Here is a 22,173-nt window from a genome sequence, read left to right as displayed (position 1 = left end):
AGCTGTGCGACCATTCTTGCCCTCCTTCTCTGAGTTGTTCCTCCCCTATTAACATAAATCCACTGCCCCCTAAGCTTTCTATCTAATCTTTTGAATTGCTGTTGTCAGTTTGATCCCATATAGATAGTTCTTAAAAGATCATAACATTTAAAGCAGACATTTTTTTTTTACCACTGACTTCAGGGGCTATTTTTGGTTTAAAGTTTAAAGATTTTCTCAGGGCAATAGTTTCAGAGGTTCATCCAACCTTCATGGCTCCAGGAAGTCTAGAGTCTATGAGAATTTAAAACTCTGTTCTGCATTTCCTCCCTTTTGATCAGAATTCTTCCATAGAATCTTTCATCAAAATATTCAGCAATGGTAGCAGGGTGTCATCCAGTTCTTCTAGAGTCATGGTGAAGGAGATTATTCATGGAGGCACTTAGCTGTACCTTCCAAATCTTCCTTCTATTCCTCACTCTTCTTCTTCCTCTGTTGTTAGACCAACTGTTCTGCCTTGGATGGCTGCTTGCAAGCTTTTAAGACCCCAGGCACTACACATTGAACTAGGAGGTAGAACAGAAGTACTAAACATGTTATTAGGCCAATTAACTGGGATGTCTCATGAAACCATGACCCTAAACCTTCAAACCAAGAAACCAAAGGATAAGTACTCTTGAAGTAGTTGGTTTCAAAACACCAATACCCTTCCTGGGCTTTCATTTGGATTCTACATGTTTTCTCATTCAATTCTGTGGAGCTCCAACAACAGGATGAAACAGATGAGCCTCCAATTGTAGAAATGAGAAAGTAGAGGCTCTAAGAGAAAGGATTTACCTAAAACTTCAAAATGAACCAGAAGAATAACCAAAGACCTCAAATATAGATCTAATAGAATTTTCATAAAATCCACCTATCATCAATTTACCAACATATTCATCAACAAGCGCACTGAGAACCTACTACTTCTAGGCACTAGACTCAGTGTTAGGGATATAGAAATGCATTCAACACTGTCCTTGACCTCAAAGAGTCCATAGATTGGTTAGTAAAGGAAAAAGGCATAGTCTTATGGACATACAAAGAGTGAAGTTATAAATGGTAAAATAAAGGTATGAACCAACATACTACAGCAGTAGAGAATAAAGGTTATCTTCACAAAAAGAGTCTAGAAAGGTCTCTCAAAGAAGCTGAAGCTGACACTGAAAAGATTAATAGAAGTTTACAAGTTAGATAAGATGAGTACATTGGACATCCTAGATAAAGGAAACAATGTGTGTGGAGGTATAAAGGCTAAAACAAAAATAGCATTTGGGGCAATCCAAAGTAATTCCATATGGTTGAATCAAAAAATATAGACAGAAAAATATCAAGACATCAAGGTGGACAGGCATGCAGGTGTTAAATCAGGAAGGGCCCTCTCTGCTGGGCTAAGAGTAAGTCATGCATTCTTTAAGGAGCGGGGGCAGGGAATTAGTATGTCATTCTCCTCTAATACCCAACTTAGATACTCTTGAAACTACCTCAAAGAAAACAGCCTCCGAATCTCTGATCTCTGTCACATGTTTAGGTTTAGTGGTCCCTCTTTGCCCATAACTCATTGAGACTCACAGCGACCCTATTAAGCGACCCAGAATCGACTCAATGACAGTGAGTTATTGGGTCTTTCACCATAAAGACTCGAAACCTATCCTGCTCTAGGACTTGGCAATACATGCTTTCCTTCTTCTCCAGAGATACAAATGCTTCAGTACATGGACTCAGCACTAACCTCACAATTTTTGCTCTTAGTATCAAGACTCAAAGCATAAGGGCTCATTGCTCAGTCCATGTACTGAGGCAGAACAGAAGGTTCCAATCAAGAATACCTACTTTGTACCTAGCACTGTGAAAAGTACTAATTTCAGGTTTAAAAGAAATATGATACACAGTCTCTGTCCATAAGGAACTTACAAATTAGTTTAGAAGACAAGACAGAAATATGAATAATCTATAAACTACATAATATTGTAATAGCATTGTTTACTTACACAATAAAATACCAACTTGGGCAATGTGTATAATTAGAAAATGAGGCAATAATACTAAGATGCTAACTGCACAACCAACAAGTCCCAGAAGAGTTAGGGAAGGAGAAAATCAATATTGACTGCATTATCAAAGGTCACTATTATTAAAACTCCCCCGTTTGGCATTTAATAGATGTTTCTTTTGGCCAAGCTCAATCCTTAGAAGGGAAACCCAGGCAGGAGCTCCTGACAGGCCACAATTATCTACTCCTCATTCATTCCTTTGCCAGTCCCCTTGTATAAACACCGTGATTTTCCACAGCCTACTGTGCCCACAAGACAGTTCCCAAATGGTAGCACTGAGCTTTTAACCTTCCTCTAAGCTGGATGCTAAGGGGCCTAGACAAAAAATAATGACTACTCCTCTCCTTCCACAATCCAGACATTGTGATCAGATCTCAACAAGCAAAAATTTAGCAAGTGGTCAACCAAACTTAGAAAATTCCAAATGAAATCCCTAGGTACTTTAACAGAGATGTTTAACAAATGTTACATTCTTTCCTTCTATTCCCCCATCTTACCCATGTACATCTCAAGCTTTATCAGACTTTCTGTAGGCAACATTCTCAGAGAAAGGATTTTTCAACCACACAAGCCACTTAACATTCAAAATGCAATAGATCACTCAGGCACCCGGAAAGAGAAGTAAAGTGTAGTTGCTCCAGGAGAAAGGAATAATATCCTACCTCCACCATAAATTGTTCCAAGAAGGAATTTTCTTCAAATGGTTCTGTCTTTAATCGATCTGTAATGAGAAGGGATAGAGAAAAGAAATATGAGTCCTAGGATGAACTTCCATCCTGTGAAATGAAAAGGGAACAGAGCGCAGGACTTCTTGGAAAGAAGAGAAAGATGCAATGTCCAAAGACATTTAGTTCAATGGGTGAAGAAGGGTTCAGAGTATGTGGGCAAACAGGGAGGAGGAAAGAATGATTAGCAACAAATGACAGGTTCAGGCAGCATCTACTCTAGGAATTTTTCCTGCCACAAAGACAAAGGTCAAATTCCTAAACTCCCAAATTCATGTTGCCCTAGAACAATTTTATACAGCTATTGGCCCCTTTCTGAAGTCTTTCCTTGCCATTGCTTAGGGCACGTCTAGACTCGGTCAGAGCTTCTATTGGCCACTTGGGCCCCAGCCAGGTACTCAAGGCAGAAAGAAGTAATGCCTGGGATCAAGTCTCCAGTTCCTGGTCAGGACCTAGCACCTACCTTTGGGAAAGTACCTCTTAATGCTAATGAGTCTCCCCATTTTCTAAGGCCCTCAAGGATGTCCCCACCCAACTCTTCAAAGGACATCCTCTCACCTCGGCTCAGTGTAGCCCCACTCTCTTGGTAGTCCCGGATCTCTATGTCTTTCATACGAAGCAATGTTGCTAGTTCCCTCACTTGGCACTGTAACGCCAGACTCATGCCCATTAAAGGACGAATCAAGTGTTGAGAGACCTTTGAGAGGAGAGATATCAATTAGCCAACAGACACAAAGTACTCTTTAACACTGTATTGTCACTGTACCACCAGAGGTCCTAACATTGTATTATATTAGGCAGCAGAAAAAGATGTTAAAGAATAAATGTCTTCACAGAAACTTACAGTTTCATGGGAGAAAAACAAACTCACTGCCATCAATTTGACTGCGACTCACAGCAACCCCTCCTTGGGTTTCTGAGGCAGTATCTCTACGGAAGTAGATCGCCCAGTCTTCTGTCCGAGGAGTGGCTGGTGGGTTTGAACTGCCAGCCTTCTGGTTAGCAGTCAAATGCCTTAGGCACTACACCACCAGAGCTCCCATAGGCACCACAAAAAAAAAAAAAAAAAAAAAAAAAAAAAGTTGCCACTGAGTCAACCCCAACTCACAGCAATCCCGTGTGTATGTGTAGAACTGTGCTCCATAGAGTTATCAGCGGCTGATTATTTCCAGAAGCAGATCACCAGGCCTTTCTTCCAAGGCACCCTAAGTAGACTCTAACATCCAACCTTTCAATTAGCAGCTGAGTGTGTCAACCATTTGTACCACGCAAGGATTCCTTCATAGGCAACCAACTCATTTATATAAATGTAAACACACACACATTAATTAAATAAGTATGTTAAAGAGGTTCAAGGATTTTCTTTTTGGAGCAGATAAAGGAAGGGAAGAATAAAGGAGAACACCCCTGAAGAGATGAATTACAGCAGCGATTTGAAGAGAAGGATGTGACGTGTATTTGTATGTGCCGTAAGAATGTCCAGGTGTATAGCCGAGCTGACAAGGGGCAAGGTTGTGGTACATTTTTAGCCACAGTCAACTACCCTGAGGAAGTGACTAGTTGGACCTGTGGACTCAGGACATCAATTGACATAACATACTACACAAAAACATCATTATACATCCTACTTTGCTAAGCAGTGACTAAGGTCTTAAAACATTCCAATCAGCCATCTAGATGCAGTGATGGGTCTCTCCTCATGCAGAGCAAAGAAGGATGAAGAAAACCAAAGAACCATGGAAACAATTAGTCCAAGGGACTAGTAGACCATGCAATCTTCAGCCTATGTGACCATGAGACCAGAAGAACTAGACGGTGCCAGGTTGCCACTGTCAACCACTCAGAGGGGAACTGCTGCAGGAGATCCTGGATAGAGTGAGAGAACAATGTGGAAAAAACTCAAAATCATTGTAAAAAAAAAAGACCAGGTTTGCTTGTCTGATAAAGCCTGGTGGGACCTCTGAGACTATGGCTCCTAGTTACCCTTCAGATCTGGAACTGAAGTCACTCCTATGGCTTCCAGCCAAACACCAGACAAGCTTATGAGGTGAATATTTACATCAGGTAGATACACTCCTCGGAACATTTGGTCAGTCGCTGGCAGAACAGAAGGGCAGTGTTTGCACAGGGAGATCGTTTGGAGACAGGAGTGCATGGGAGGGAAGGACATCAGGAAGAGGTAACTATGGGGAGGAAGTAGGAAGAGACCTGTTACATACATGGTGGGGAATTGCAGTCAATGTAACAAAACAAAATGTGTATGAACTGCTGTATGAAAAATGAATTTTCTCTGTAAACTTTCACCCAAATCATAATAAAAATTAAAAAAGAGAGAGAGAGAGAGAAGGATGCAATACAATTGCTGAACTCATAGTAGAGGTTGAGAGACAAAACAGAAGATCCAAGAAAGCCTCAAGTAAGTCAGTGTGGCTAAAGCAGAGTATGCTAGCTGGAGTATAATAGAAGATAGAAAGTAGAGAGCTTTGAAGGTTGAATTAGATCAACACTATTAAAAGCCATTTCAGGGCTGATGATGGCCCAGAATGAGCCAAGAGTTTCAATTTGTTCCATAAATACAGTAAAGTCTGAGTCCGCTGTTATAAAAGTAACAAGCCAATCACCAAAAGACTAGTCTGTTATGTGCCGTCAAGTCGAACCCGACTCATAGCGACCCCTCCTTGGGTTTCCGAGGCAGTATCACTACGGAAGTAGATTGCCCGATTTTCCTTCCGAGGAGTGGCTGGTGGGTTTGAACCGCCAGCCCTCTGGTTAGCAGTCAAGTGTCTTAGCCACTATGCTACCAGAGCTCCCAAAAAGACTAGTCTAGGAAGGAATAATACCTCTCCCGACACACACATACACACACACACCTTGCTCTTAACAAGAGGTAAGAAGGATGCAAACACAACCATATTGCAGAGCAGCTAGGGTGATACTCTCATATAATAATGCACAGCTATAGAGAATAATCAGTAGTTCAAGATGTCCATTAGCCTGTCAACAAAAATAACAAAAATCCATAATCTATTTGTGGTCATTACTTGTCCCTAGAAAGGAGATGGACTAAAGGAAGCACTAAGAAACTTTCTCTGAAAAGGGCCAGTTAGTCACTATTTTCGGCTTTGTGGGCCATACAATCTCTGTTGGAGCTTCTCAACTCTGCCATCGTAGCACGAATGCAGCCGGAGACAACACACAAACAAATGAGGGTGGCTGCGTTCCAATAAAACTTTACAACAACTGGCAGCAGGCCAAATTTGGTCTGCTGGCTAGAGTGTGCCAACCCCTGCCCTAGATCTAAAAAGGGGTGTCTTTAGACAGGTTACCCCATGCAGGCTTCAAGTAAGGAAAAGGTACTTAGTGTTCTGTAATACGTGCCAGTAGGGACCCACCCAGACCAGGCTCAGAAGTCTGAACTCCTCAGACTTTTGTGCTTTCACGCTCCGTTAATTTTCTTGCAAAAGTCACCACTAAAAACTCCAATTGTGTTGTGGCCCAAACCGAGAGGAAAAGATTTTTTTTCTACGTTTCTCCAAGGTTAGATTGGAAGAGAGAGACTTGGGCAGGGAGGTTGGATGGGAAGGGGTATATGGGCAACAGCAGCTTTGTACCAGCACCAAGACTGGAGAAGTGCAAGGGTACCAGCACAGAGCGGGAGGCCTGAAATCAGGTCCAGCTGCAGATACTAGGTACTTTTCAGTCTACACATCATTCCATCATAGAGCACATCCCAACCTGCCACCATCTCCCAGCTCAGGTGCTTAGTATAAACTTCAGCTTCCAGGAAGCACTGTTCAGGACACGACAGACATCCTGCATTTGAGGAAGTCTGTCTGCTCTAGACCCAATCTTCTTTCCTTGAAAGTGTTTTGTTAAATTTGCTCCTGTTCAAGTTAGATGAGGAGGAAAAACAGGTGAGTATTTACCACATGAAAACCAGTCAATGTTTGACAAGTTGAACTGAAAATAATGGTGTTGCTAACCAAGCAGCATCAACCTTCAATTTGGTGGCAGAACTCAAATGACAGAAACTTCTGGAATTAATAGCCAGCCTCTCTCTGGGGGGCTACCTTAAAGTGATTTCTTAGAGTGCTGATAATATGACAACATGAACCATGGAAAGAAACAGTTTTTAATCAATGCTATATTTAGTTAAGTAAAATAATACCATATCAGGCACCTAAAATCATCTAATGGAGCCCACTGTCTTTTCATCAGTAAATATTCAACTGCTCAAATAATTTCACAGGATTGGGTTACATCACTTTGAATCCTTGGCGCATAACTCTTTTCAAAGTTAAATGAACATTAGAATGATTTCCTTTAGATCAATTGATTATAATAAGGCATTGTGATGAAGATAATAGATTTCATTCCAAATCTTTGATAGCTTTGCTATGACATAAGTAAATGCTGATAGAAATCTTGAAGATACGTATTAATAATTATAAGAAAGACTAGTTAAAATGTGTAAATAACAAACAAAAAAAACCACCCTACTGCTACTGAGTTGATTCCGACTCCCAGCAATCATACAGGACAGAGTAGAACTGCCCTACAGGGTTTCCAAGGCTCTAAATCTTTACTGGAGCAGACTGCTTCATCTTTCTCCCACAGAGCAGCTGGTGGGTTCAAACTGGTGACCTTTTGGTTAGCAGCCAAACGCCTTAACCACTAAGAGCTCCTTAAAATGTGTAAATCGATCAAAGCAAATCCACAGACACTACAAGGAAAAGTCTTGAAGTGCTAGAAGGTCAGGGACACCGCCTGTATTCACAGAGCAATATAGAAAGAAATAATGAGTCAATTCAACAAACACCTACTGGGTGCCCAGTATGTGTAAGGCCCCTGTCACAACAGTGAAGGAGGTTGGGAAGTGTGCAGTGAGTCTAGAAGCAGGAGTTGCCAATCTTTTCCAAAGATTACTTCTATGAGTAATCTTCAGATTACTCATAGAAATGTTCACAGGTCACAGGTAGGAGAACAGAATGGCAGTTATCGGTCCCAAGATTAATCATATTAGGTGATACAGTGAAGGGTAATAGGCTGGGGTGAGGGGACATGGATTCCAGTCCTAGCTGCAATTAGATCACCTGCTGTGAGAATGGTTTCACCCAGAGCAATCTCAGAGTCCTTGTCTTTTTAAAAATGGAAAATTATGAAGTTGGAGTATTTGCTGTCCCAGGTCTGCTATAATGCTAAGGCTAAGTAATATTATTCTTGTTGTCTCATTTAATCCTCATAATGCCACAATAATGCTGTGATTAGTATCTCCTTTTTACAGATGGAAAAGCTGAGTCCTATAACATTTCAGTTAGTAACTTACCCAAGGCAATAACAAGTAGTCCGAAAGTGGTGGGGCTAAGGTACAAATTCAGGTCTGATGGGTTCAAAGCCTATGCTTTTTCTACCTTCGGATGTGACTCCCAGGATCATAAAATGGTCAAAAAGGTAAAAATTTGGAAGTCAAAATATGAACTATTAAGAATTACATTAGATACTACAAAAAGACAGTGGGAGGGAGAAGAAGATGAAGTAAAGTTGGCCAGACTGGAGATGAGTTCAGTGTTAGAAAACAGAGACCCAAAGTCTTATATACTGTATAATATTCTGCAGATTCTTCAGAACCATGAAATTATCACTGGGAATAATACAGTGTGTTGTAGGGGGTGTGAAAGAACAGGTACTCTCCTCTCCTGTGCTGCTGGTAAGAGCAGAGCCGCATGATCTCTCTGGAGGAAATCTGGCAGTAGGTAAGCAAGATTAAAGATGCATATACTATGACCCAGCTATTTCACTTCCAGGAATTTATTCACACACTTACACTCTTAAAAGATAAACACAGGGATATTCACTGTATATCACAGCAAAAGACTGGAAACTACTTAAATTTATACTAAAAGAATATCAGTTAAATACATTTTGATATATCCAGTTCAAACACTATACAGCCATTAAAGAAGATCAAGGCAGACCTTCTAAATGTGTTAATATGAATGATATCTAAGTTTAATAAAAAAGTGAAAAAAGTAAGATACAGAACAGTGTGTATAGTATGCTAACATTTGTGAAAATGCATGCGTATACATAGATACATATTTGATTATGTGCATATATGTGTATATCTGTGTATGTGCGTGTGTGTATGCGTGGGGGGGCTTTCTTTAAGAATTCACAAGAACCTGATGTTAGCAGCTGCTTTAGAGAAGGAAAATAAAATAACAAACTGAAGAAGGGGACAGAAGGGAGATCTACTTCTTGGGTTTTTTGGGGGGTTTTTTGATACCCTTAAAGGTTGTTGAAATTTTTGCCTTGTTCATGAATTATTCATTCAAAAAAGTTAAATAAAAATGATCACAAGAATGAGTAACAAACAAAATTATGCCTATGTGACCTCACAGAGACACACACCAGACTGAAATAGTATCCGACTACGTCTCTGCCACTGTCCAATGGCTCTTTTTCTCTTTAAAGCTTCCTCAGGCTCAAAGGTTTCCCTGGCTTGGCATTCCTCTTCTTTTAATTAAAAAAAAAAAAAAAAAAATTAACTTAAAGCATAATTGTAATCAGGTTTTCCATTGATAACTTTTTCCCACAGCCAACTAAGACTCACCCACTCCAAACACTGCTACCTCTTTCCTTCTTACAACTCACCAATTAGAAGAATTCGTCTAGAATATATATTTTCAATTATATTAGCAGCTCATTAGTCTCCAAGTAGGACTGCCCGCTCAATCCACTGACTGTTCTGCTAGGGCCAGGTACTACAAAAATAGACTGCTCTACCTAGCTATTGATTGGCCTCACCCAAAACTGCCAAACTGTTTGGTCCCAGAACAAGCATTAATGAGGGAACAGTGCCCCCTGGTGTCACCTAGAAAAACCTACAGGGACCTTGCTTTTAAATAGGTAAATTGTATTCAGTAATCTAAAAAAAAAAAAAACTTCACTGCCCTGTAGATGATTCAATTTGACTCATAGTGACCCCTCCTTGGGTTTCCAAGGCAATATCTCTACAAAAGTAGAGTGCCCAGTCTTCCTTCCAAGGAGTGGCTGGTGGGTTTGAACTGCCTGCCTTCTAGTTAGTAGTCAAATGCCTCAGGCCCTACACCACCAGCGCTCCCTAAAGTAGGATGGAAATTTTCAGAAGAAATTCAGTTCAACAAAGGTGAATGACTACTACATGGTAAGTGCTGTTTCTAAATCTTGGAAAACCAAACCTGAATGAGAAGTAGTTCTCCTAACACTCAAGTTTCGTTTTACTGGGTTCTAGTTCAAAACTCTCAGAAGGAAGACTGGGCAATCTACTTCCGTAGTGATACTGCCTTGGCAACCCAAAGAGGGGTCGCTATGAGTCAGGGCTGACTCGATGGCACATAACAACAACAACAACAACAAGTTCAAAACTAAACATCAGAGAAGAGTTTTGCAATAACTTTCTTCTATCCACCCTATCAATGCTGAAGTCTCACATCACCTCCAGGAGATTAAAGAAAGAAGACAGGAAATGATGCTTACTAGTCTTCTGTTCTGGCGGTTCAAACCCACCAGCCACTCCTCGGAAGGAAGGGTGGGCAATCCTACTTCTGTAGTGATACTGCCTCAGAAACCCAAGGAGGGGTCGCTATGAGTCGGGGCCGACTCGACGGCACATAACAACAACAACAACAACAGTCTTCTGTTGCCTCTGCTGGTAAATTTAAATCCTTAGGCCTTACATAGAAGACCCTGTGTCCAAGCTCTACTGAATGAAACAAGCCCTGCTTACTTAGTAGAGTCCAGGTGGCAGTAAGACCTGCAAACTAGTTATCAATGTCCACTTTCAGTTAACTAGTTTCTAATAAAAGCTCTCAGAACACGTAAAGCTACAAGTCAGGAGGTGACACTCTCCTAGGTCCTGAACCGATATTACCCTATCACTGTACTTCAGGATAGATCTTGAAATGCTCTTTTTGATGATGAATGTGATGCCATTTTTTTTTCACAGCACACTGGGCCATATGATTGTCTAATTCAAAATGGCCAATACCAGTCCCTTTCAGCTCACTAATGCCTAGAACATCAATCTTTACACAATTCATTTCATTTTTCACAATTTCCAATTGTTTTTGATTCATACACCATACTTTCCATGTTCTGATTATTAATGGATGTTTGCAGCTGTTTCCTCTCATTCTGAGTCATGCCACATCAGCAAATGAAGGTCCAGAAAGTTTTACTCCACCCACATCATTAAGGTCTACTCTACTTTGACAAGTCAGTTCTTCTCCAGTCTTATTTTGAGTCCTTCCAACCTGAGGGGCTCATCTTCCACCACTATACCAATGTTTCCCTGCTATTCATAAGATTTTCAGTAGTCTTTTTTTTTTTTTTTTTTTCCAGAAGTGAACACGGCCACATCCTTCTTCCTACTCTGTCTTAGTCTGGAAGCTCTGCTGAAACTTGTCCACCATAGGTGACCTTGCTGGTATATGAAATACTAGTGGCATAGCTTCCAGCATCACAACAACACATAAGCCACCACAGTATGACAAACTGACAGATGAGTGGTGGACTGACAGACATCGTCAATGGTGTCAGTGATAGGATAATATCCATATACCTACAGGGAAAACCAGTTAACATAAATTTATGTACCAACCACTAAAGCCAAAGATGAAGGAATTGAAGACTTTTACCAACTTCTGCAGTCTGAAATTGACCAAATTTGCAATCAAGATGCACTGATAATTACTGGTCATTAGAATGCAAAAGTTGAAAACAAAGAAGCAGCACTGATAGTTAGAAAACATGACATTGGTGATAGAAATGATACCAGAGATCACATGATAGAATTTTGTACAACCAATGACTTATTCATTGCAGATACTTTTTTTAAACAACATAAATGGTGACTATACAGGTGGACCTCACCAGATGGAATATATAGGAATCAAATTGACTACATCTGTACAAAGAGATGATGGAGAAGTTCAATATCATCAGTCAGAAAAAAGCCAAAGGCCAACTACAGAACAGATCATACGCAAGTTTAAGCTGAAGCTGAAGAAAATTAAAACAAGTCCACAAGAGCCAAAATATGAGCTTGAGTGTATCCACTTGAATTTAGAGACCTTCTGAAGAACAGATTTAAAGCATTGAACACCAGTGACCAAAGACCTGATGAGTTGTGGGATGACATCACGCAAAAGGTCATTAAAATGACAGAAAAGGAAGAGAAGACCAAAATGGATGTCAGAAAAGACTCTACAACTTACTCTTGAAAGGAGAGAAGCTGAAGTGGATGGAAAAAATGATGATGTAAAACAGCTGAGCAGAAGACTTCAAAGGGCAGCTCAAGATGACCAAGTAAAGTATTACAATGAAATGTAAAAAGAATGGGAATTGGAAAGTCAGAGGGGAAGAACATGTTTAACATTCCTCAAGCTGAAAGAACTGAAGAAAAAATTCAAGCTTCGAGGTGTAATACTGAAGGATTCTATGGGCAAAATATTGAACAATGCAGGAAGCATCAAAAGAAGATGGAAGGAATACAGAGTCACTATACCAAAAGAATTGGTTGACATTTAACCATTTCAAAAGACAGCATATGATTAAGAACCAATAGTATTGAAGGAAGAAGTCCAAGCTGCACTAAAGGAATTGGTGAAAAACAAGGCTCCAGGAACTGACAGAATACCCATTGAGATGTTTCAATAAACAGATGGAAGCACTCATTCATTTATGCCAAGAAATTCGGAAGACAGCTACCTGGCCAACCGACTGGAAGAGTTTGATATTTGAATGTGTATTTGAATGTGAAAATTATCAAATCATATCATTAATAGCACATGTAAGTAAAAGTTTGATAAGATAATTTAATAATAGTTGCAGCAATGCATCAGCAGGGAGCTGCCAGAAATTCAAGCCAGATTCAGAAGAGGATTTGGAATGAAGGATATCATTGCTGATGTCAGATGGATCTTGGCTGAAAGCAAAGAATACCAGAGGGATGTTTACTTGTGTTTTATTAACTATGCAAAAGCATTTGACTATGTGGATCATAACAAATTACGGATAACATTGAGATGAATGGGAATTCCAGATCACTTAATGGTGCTCATGAGGAACCTGTACATAGAGCAGGACACTGTCATTTGAACAGAACAGGGGGACACCATATGGTTTAAATTGGAAAAGGTGTGCATCAAGGTTGTACCCTTTCATCATACTTACTCAATCTGTATGATAAGCAACTAATCCAAGAAACTGGACTATATTAAGAACATGGCACCAGGACTTGAGGAAGACTCATTAACAACCTTCAATATTCAAATCACACAACTTTGCTTGCAGAAAGTAAAGAAGACTTGAAGCACTCACTGATGAAGATCAAAGACTACAACCTTCAGTATGGATTGCACTTCAATATAAAAAAAAACCAAAATCCTTACAACTAGAACAATAAGCAACATCATGATAAATGGAGAAAAGAGTAAAGTTGTCATGGATTTCGTTTTACTTGGTTCCACAATTAATGCGGCAGTCAAGAAATCAAACAATGTATTACATGTAGCATATTTTGCTACAAAAGACGTCTTTAAAGTATTAAGAGCAAAGATGTCACTTTGAAGACTAAGGTGTGCTTGAGTCAGGTATTTTCAATAACCTCACATGCCCGTGAGAGCTGGACAATGAATTAGGAATACTGCAGAAAAATCAATGCATTTGAATTGCGGTATTGGAAAATACTGAATGTACCATGGACTGCCAGAAGAATGAACAAATCTGTCTTGGAGGAAGTACATCTGGAATGCTCCTTAGAAAGGAGAATGGCCAGACTTTGTCTGTCATACTTTGGTCATACTGTCAGAAGGGACCAATCTCTAGAGAAAGATATCATGCTTGGTAAAGTAGAGGGTCAAAGAAAAAGGGGAAGATCCTCAATGAGATGGACTGACACAGTGGCTACAACAACGGGTCTGAGCACAGCAACAATTATGACGATGGCACAGGACCCGGCAACGCTTCAACCTGTTGTACACAAGGGCACTATGAGTTGGAACCAACTTGAAAGTACCAAACAAGAAGATGCCCTGAAAGTGAGCTTTTGAACCAGACCAATTTAGGGGTCAAATTCCAGCTCAGCCTTAGCAGCTTTATGCAGGTGTTGTGGATTGAATTGTGTGCTCCCCGGAAAAGATATGTTCAAGTCCTACCTCCTTGCAGTGTAGTGAATTCCAAAGCCCTTCTAGCCATGGTCTATGTAACTCCCACCAGGTGACTAGATGGACTATGCAAATGCGAGGTGCCTGTGGCCCACCAAGGGGATTGGATGTTGTTGTTAGGTGCTGTCAAGTCAGCCCTGACTCATAGCGACCCTGTGTACAATAGAATGAAACAATGCCCAGTCCTGTGCCATCCTCAAAATCTTTTCCATGCTTAAACCCACCGCTGCAGTCTCTGTGTCAATCCATCTCATTGAGGGTCTTCCCCTTTTTCACTGACTCTTAATTTACTTGTGGAAGTGGGGACGTGCAAATAATGCATAAGGAACCCTATTGTGGGTATTAGTCAGTTTTGCCATCCTGCTAGGCCATCCCAGAGGTGGGAACTGGGGATCTCACTACCATCAAGAAAGAACAGGTAGGAGAGGAACGAGTCCTTTCAACCTAAGATCCCTGCACTGAACCCCCTCAGTCCAGGAGATGGAGAGCTGTGACACCAGAGATGGTGAGTAACAGCAGCAAAGAAATGGTGACAGTAGAGGCAGCAGAACCGCAACCAGCAAGAGACAATGGTGGGCTTCCCCACCCATAGAGAAACAAAACTGAGTGCTTTGGGGCCAGAGCTTACTGGTAGAGTGGAGTTGCCTCTGGGCATTTATCAGCAGAGCTGAAAGAGCTTTGTAACACTTGTCCAAGCAGGGCAGGGCCCAGGCCGAGGGTCCAGACAAAGACCTCCTTCAGATACAGCTGAGAACAGGCTGTCCTAATAGAAGAACTGTATCCTGAGCATTCTTGATCCTGAATTGTAATCTGCTACTTCCCTAATAAAACACCATAATCATGAGTACTGTCTAGAGTTCTGTGTTGCCATTGCAATGAATCATCAAACCCAGAAGAGAAGTAGAGAGTGCCATGGTAGGGATGGTTGATGTCAGAACTAGTAAGAAGGTTGGAAGGTGGCAACGTGTCTGACCTCCAACACACAGAATCATCCTGGGGCTGTGGATCTTGATCTTGATCCTCCTTCCCTCTTGTGAAATTAGAGGAAGTCCAATAACACCACCAGGCCATTTTTGCATCTCCGCTCTTCCTGCTACCTTGAATACGACCTTACTTGGAAACAGGGTCTTTTCAGATGTAATCAAGTTAAGATAAGATCATACTGAATTACAAAAAAAAACAAACTCATCACCATCAAGTCAACTGTGACTCATAGCAAACTTTTTTGGGTTTCCGAGGCAATAAATCTTCATGGAAGTAGACTGCCCAGTCTTCCTTCCATGGAGTGGCTGGTGGCTTTGAACCCCCAGCCTTCTGGTTAGCAGTCAAATGCCTTAAGCACTATGCCACCTGTGCTCCCTCTAAAGGTTCTAAGGAAGAATCCTTCATTGCTTCTTCTAGTTTCTGGTAGTTGCTGGCAATCCTTGGTATTCCTTGGCTTGTGGCAGCATAACTCCAATCATCACCTCCATCTATGTGTTTTCTGTTTGCCTTTGCCTGTCTCTATCTCTCTGTGTCCAAGTGTTCTTTTTCTTATAAGGACAGTAGCCATTGGATTTAGGGTCTCACTAGATTATGAACTCCAGGAAGAGGTTAAAGTTTTTTAGATCTGAACTCCCAACAATTGTTAGCACATGTTGTTTTTGTTGTGTACAGTCAAGTCGATTCCAGTTCATAACAACCCTATGGGACAGAGTTCTATGAGACTACCCCATAGGGTTTCCTAGGCTTCTCTAGTGGGATAGTGGTTAAAGCATTCATCTGGTAACCAAAGAGCAGTGGTTCAAACCCACCAGCCACTCTGTAGGAAAAAGATGAGGCAGTCTGCTTCCATAAAGATTTATAGTCTTGGAAACCCTATGGGGCAGTTCTGCTCTGTCCTAAAGGGTTGCTATGAGTCAGAATCAACTTGATGGCAGTAGATTTGGTTTTGGTTTGATTTTATCTTTACAGGAGCAGATCACTAGGTCTTGTCTTCCTCAGAGAGGCTGGTGAATTTGAACCACACCAAGCTTTTGGTAAGCAGCCAAATGCTTAACCATTGCTCCACCAGGGCTCCTTTCATTAGCACACAGTAGATGCTTAATTAAAGTGCAATGATTAAATTATGAACAAAGACATTCAATAGAGCATATAGACCCAAACTTTGCTCCCTTTAAAAGGAAAAGAATACAAGTCAAGAATCCTTTTTTTCCTTTTGTCGAGTAAAGTTTTCTAAAGGAAAAGGATTTCAAATGGAGTTTGTGGAAAAATAAAAGCTCTTAAAGCTTCATTCATCTCCAAGAAGCTGGCATTTCCCCACCTCCACCACCCCCATGACATTTCAGATTGCACTTACCAGAGAAGGGCTAGCTCGGATGCAGTGAAAATTCCAACAGAAAGGGAGACCAGAGAGCTCACTCCGCACCCGTAGTATCAATGCCTCTGCCACATGATCACAGGAGAAGGTAGCATCATTAGAGTGAGCAGCGTCCTTCAACAGTGGGCAAAGCAGATCATCCAAATGACAGAGAAAAGCTTCAGGAGGTGCAGTCAGGCGCTTGTTCAACTCCTAAAGAAACAGCAAAAATGGCAAAGACCAAGAGTGCTAAAGGAAAATTGACTCCTTCTTCAGTAGTAGCAAAGAAACACTCTAATTAACATGAAGATAATGGGCATGAGAAGAAGGGAATGGAAGATAAAAACATCAGAACAAGACAGAACAAAAAGGAGACCGTCCCAAAGATCAACTAGTCTACTTAATAATTCTGCCCAAGTACAGACAACAAATATGAACCCTTTTGCATATACAGTACTGAGTTGTCAGTGAAAGCAAACATGGGTATATGGACAGATAGATAGGAGGACAGGCTAAACAATTAGGTATGTATAAATGGGGAGTGTATCCAAGATCATATATAGGGTTGGCAGACAATGGTCCTATAAGTTTATGTGAATGATCAGAATTCCCAGGTGTATGGTAGAGCTGACAAGGGGCAAGGTTATGGTCATTGCTTGGTCACAGCCAGCTACCCAGAGCGACCGAGTAGTTGATCCTGCGGGCTTGGGACCATAGTCGCAGGGGACATCGAGCTCAATTGGCATAACATACTATACAAAACATTGTTCCACCTCCTACTTTGGTGAGTAGCGACTGGGATCTTAAAAGCTAGCAAGCTGCCATCTAGATGCAACAATGGGTCTCTCCTCGTCAACAAGAAGAAAATCAAAATTAATGGAAACAATCAGTCCTAGCGACTGGTACACCATCCGATCTGCAACCTACACAACTATGAGACCAGAAGAACTAGATGGTGCCCAGCTACCACTGTCATCCACTTGGAAGGGATGTAGGAGATCCTGCATAGAGAGGGAGAACAATGTGGAACAAAACTCAAAATCATTTGGAGGCAAAAAAAAAAAAAAAAGAAGGTGGGGACCAGTTTTGCTGGTCCAATAGAGCCTGGTGGAACCACTGAGACTATGGCCCCTAGCTGCCCTGCAGGTCTGGAATTGAAGCCACACCTGTGGTTTCCAGCTAAACAAAGTACAGGCATGTGACTTAAACATTTACCTCAAGTAGACACACGCCCTGGAGAGAACAATCATGGGAGAAGGAAGGGCTGCCTATGCACAGGGAGAGAGCTTAGGGCGCAGAAGAGTATGGAGGGATGGACACTGGGAAGAGGTAACTATGGGGAGGAAGTGGGAGGGGAGCTGTTGCATTGTAAATTTCAGTCAATGACATGAGACAAAGTATATTATGTGAACTGCAGTATGAAAAGTGAATTTACTCTGTAAATCTTCACCCAAATCAAAATAAAATTTAAAAAAAAATAATAATAATTCTGCCCAGGGCAAATCAATTCACAGCTTCCCTAGATAGATCTATACTACATAGGAGCTCTGGTAGCATAGTGCCTAAGGCATTTGACTGCTAACCAGAGGGCTTGTGGTTGAAACCCACCAGCCACTCCTCAGAAGGAAGGTTGGGCAATCTACTTCCGTAGTGATATCAAGGGCTTGCTATAAGTCAGGTCTGACTCAAAGACGGTACATAACAACAACAACAACAAATACTGCATACAATGCAGAAACTGTGCTATGCATACACAGCAATAAGGAAAGATCCCAAGGCTATACAGAGAATTGCTGGACATTACATGGAATTGTGTCAACTTGATTCAACCTTTCTTGGCAACCTACAGGCCAACAAGCTGGTTGACTTGAATGTCCCCCAACCTTCACTAGGCAACAAATTACATATACCAAGCCCTTCTTCTCACCCCAAGTACTTATCTTCACACTTACCTTGGCTCTCTGGCTTATCACACTAGTGTCCACCTGTTCATGCCACACTTGGTGAAGATCAGAAACCATCAAGGCATAGCCTTCCTTAGTGATATAAGCTTTGGCCAAGAGGGAGTTCTTAGCAAGCTGTAGCCATGCCCATGGCTGCACCAACAGGCCTTGTTCCAATTCCTCCATCTGTAAGACAGTCCTAATTTAGCAAAGGCCCAGTGAGGCCTCTGTTCAGACAGCTCTGTACCATCAAAAGTCTTATGGAAGTCCTCCCTGATCAAACAGAAGGCACGGATTGAAGTTCTCACCATTATAATCAGCTGAACACCAGCTTTCTCCTTCAGTGCCACTGAGTCCATTCTGACTCACAGCAACCCCACATGACAGAGTAGAACTGCCACATAGGGTTTTCTAAGCTGCAAACTTTATGGGAGCAGATCACCAGCTTTTTCTCCCAAGGAGCCACTGGGTGGGTTCAAATCCCCAACCTTTCAATTAGTAGCCAGTTAGCAGCTGAGCACTTAACTGTTGCACCACCAAGCCTCACTGAATACCATCTTCTTAACCAACGAAAATCTATTTGGAACTTTGAGAATATTTTTCACCCATATTAACTTCCTAGAGTGCAAAATTTTCCTTTCTTCTATATTGTCCAAGCCTCAACTTTCTAATAATATAACTTCATGTGGAAAACTAAGCCATTCTTGTTACATCTTTGCCAGGTTCATAACATGTCAGTGCTATCCATTTCCAGAATTTCTAGAAGAGAAAGAATAATCTTGTCTTATAAAGTATCATAAATCATAAGTGTCATGGGCAGGAAACACAAATTATTTTATAGTTATCTAAAAACAAAGCTCTGGAAGCTCTCAGGCAGGATTTGGGGAGAAAAAAAAAGAAAGAAAAACTCCCTTAAACAAGACTCTTAATCTAGAGTTTAGTCTGTTGTTGTTGTTGTTGTTATTGTTGTTACGTGCCATCAAGTTGGCCCTGAGTCAAAGCGACCCCTCCTTGGGTTTCTGAGCTGGTATTGCTATGGAAGTTTAGTCTAGATCCTCTGAAATTATACACAAAATTTGTTTACATATTTGTGTACATAGATTTATTCATTTTTTTAGAATGGGTGAGGTCCATCGTTATTGGCAAATTCTCAAAAGGATCAATGATACACAAAAAAAGAGCTATTAAGAGCTATGTCCAGGAGAACAAAGAAAAAAGCCCCAAATCCCATCTCAGTAAGAACCCAAATGATTAGAAAGTCATGTATAAAAGGCACAGCACATCACAGAGGTCAACACTGAATTAATTTCCACTTAACCGTACCCTCATCCCCTTGCTGCCACCAATGATATCATGCCCTACTGCATATCCTGACACTTCTGGAAACCAACTTTTCTACATCAGTAGCTAAAGTAGTAGCCTTAGGCTAGCAGATGTTCAGTAACTATGTTTGCTTGACCAGAAATCTGGTCATTTTTCCTGTGGGTTAAAAAAATAATAAGGTGATATACTTTCTTTCATTATTTCAATCTATAAATACAACATGAAGGCAAGTGCCAGGAGGAAACATCTTACAATATAAAGAAAAGGATAAAATTCCTTGTTAAGGCTGATAAACCTCACTCTGTTCTTCCAGCTCCTTTCCTCCCAGCCTAAGCCATTATACTTCCAAGCATAACCTAGTTTTGAAGCATGGCTTAATGACAGAACTTAATTTGTACAGTCACTAACAGGTGAAATATAAACATATTATGGCTTTTGTTGTTGTTCTCGTCGAACAACTGCTTCCTGGTCTATGTACAGGTTCCTCATAAGTACAATTAAGTGCTCTGGAATTCCAATTCTTTGCAATGTTATCTATAATTTGTTGTGATCCACACAGTCTAATGCCTTTGTACAGTCAATAAAACACAGGTAAACATCATTCTGGTATTCTTTGCTTTCAGCCAAGATCCATCTGATATTAACAATGATATCCCTCATTCCACGTCCTCTTCTGAATCCAGCTTGCATTTCTGTAAGTTCCCTGTCAGTCTACTGCTGCAACCATTTTTTAATTATCTTAAGCAAAATTTTACTTGCATGCTATATTCATGATATTGCTCAATGATTTGCACATTCTGGTAGATCACCTTTCTTTGGAATGGGCACAAACATTGATCTCTTCAGGCAGTTGACCAGGAAGCTGTCTTCCAAATTTCTTGGCATAATTGAGTAAGTGCCTCTATGTTGCATTTGTTTGTTGAAACATCTTAATGGGACTTTTATTTGAGCAAATGCAAAACCTTGTTTGGAGAACGAGACTTCAGCCACATTTCCCACCTGCTGTTCCTACTGGCAGAGAACATCTTGAAATGCTTAAGCTAGTCCTCATTATAGAAGGATTACCAGAAGGCTGGTGGTTCAAACCCACCAGCCACTCCTCAGAAGGAAGGTTGGGCAATCTACTTCTGTTACTGATACCACCTCAGAAACCCAAGGAGGGGTCGTTATGAGTCACATCTGACTCAATGGCACATAACAAAAACATTAGAGAAGAGTTCCACACTCCCAAAGGTCACAGTTGCAAGAAAGTTGCCAAGTCCTTTCATCTCCCTTATGGGTGACTCCCCACAACCCACGTGCACTCTAAGAGTCACCAGAACTGAGTAGACAATTTTGTAGCAGCAGTCAAGAAATCAAACACATACTACATTGGAAAAATCTGCTGCAAAAGACCTCTTTAAAGTGTTAAAGAGCAAAGATGTCACTTCAAACTAACCTTATCCAAGCCATGGTATTTTCAATCACCTCATATGCATGTGAAAGTTGGACAATGAATAAGGAAGATCAAAGAAGAACCAATCCCTTTGAATTATGGTGTTGGCAAAGAATACTGAAAATAGCATGGACTGCCAGAATGAACAAATCTAGAGGCAAAAATGGCCAGACTTCATCTCAGCTACTTTGGTCATGTTGTCAGAAAGGACTAGTCCCTGGAGGATATCACGCTTGGTTAAAGGTCAGCAAAAAAAGGGAAGATAACATCAAGCTCAACTGGCATAACATGCTACACAAAACATTGTTCCACCTTCTACTTTGGCAAGTAGTGACTGGGATCTTAAAAGCTTGCAAGTAGCCATCTAGATGCAACAATGGGTCTCCGTGTCCAGAGCTAAGAAGAATGAAGAAAACCAAAGATTCATGGAAACAATTAGTCCTAGTGACTGGTACACCATGCGATCCATGCCTATACAACTGTGAGACCAGAATAACTAGATGGTGCCCGGCTACCACTGTCAACTACTCGGAGGTGGATCTATGTAGGAGATCCAGGATAGAGAGGGAACACAATGTGGAACAAAACTCAAAATCATTTGGAAAAAAAAAAAGGGGGGGACCAGGTTTGCTGGTCTGATAGACCCTGATGGAACCACTGAGTCTATGGCCCCTAGCTGCCCTTCAGGTCTGGAACTGAACCCACACCTGTGGCTTCCAGCCAAACAAAAGACAGGCATATGAGCTGAATATTTACATTAGGTAGTTATACTCCTTGGAGAAATCAATCATAGGAGAATAGAAGGGCTGTGTATGCACAGGGAGACAGCTCAGGGCACAGGAATGCATTGAAGGATGGACGCAGGGAGGAGGAAACTATCCGGAGGCAGTGGGAGGGGAGCTGCTGAACTGGGATAAATTGTGGTCAATGTCATGAGACAAAGCGTATGTGAACTGCTGTATGGAAAGTGAATTTGCTCTGTAAATTTTCACTCAAATCACAATTAAAAAAAAGGAAAACCTTCAAAAAGATGGATTGACCCAGTCGCTGCAATGATAGGCTCAACCACAGCCAACCATTGTGTTGTTGTTATATGCTGTCGAGTCATAGTGACCCCTCCTTGGGTTTCC

The 22,173-nt window shown here is 41.1% G+C and overlaps 1 protein-coding gene across 1 annotated transcript in view; it reads right to left on the bottom strand.

Annotated features, from left to right (window-relative positions):
• NHEJ1 (non-homologous end joining factor 1) overlaps positions 1-18,471 on the bottom strand; it is a 123,755-nt gene extending 105,284 nt beyond the window's left edge. Inside the window, exons 1-4 of the mRNA XM_007959393.1 lie at positions 18,295-18,471; positions 16,343-16,555; positions 3,356-3,494; positions 2,735-2,793 (exon numbers count right to left, since the gene is read on the bottom strand). Coding sequence (XP_007957584.1) covers positions 2,735-2,793; positions 3,356-3,494; positions 16,343-16,555; positions 18,295-18,471 — 588 coding nt within the window. The remainder of the gene's footprint in view (positions 1-2,734; positions 2,794-3,355; positions 3,495-16,342; positions 16,556-18,294) is intronic.
• Between the last annotated feature and the right edge of the window lie 3,702 nt (positions 18,472-22,173).

Source organism: Orycteropus afer, unplaced genomic scaffold (assembly GCF_000298275.1).
Source record: "Orycteropus afer afer isolate SDZICR_OR568_19922 unplaced genomic scaffold, OryAfe1.0 scaffold00002, whole genome shotgun sequence".
Lineage (NCBI taxonomy): Eukaryota > Metazoa > Chordata > Mammalia > Tubulidentata > Orycteropodidae > Orycteropus > Orycteropus afer.
The sequence above is the reverse complement of the archived record's forward strand: the minus strand, read 5'-3'. Positions and strand labels throughout refer to the sequence as shown.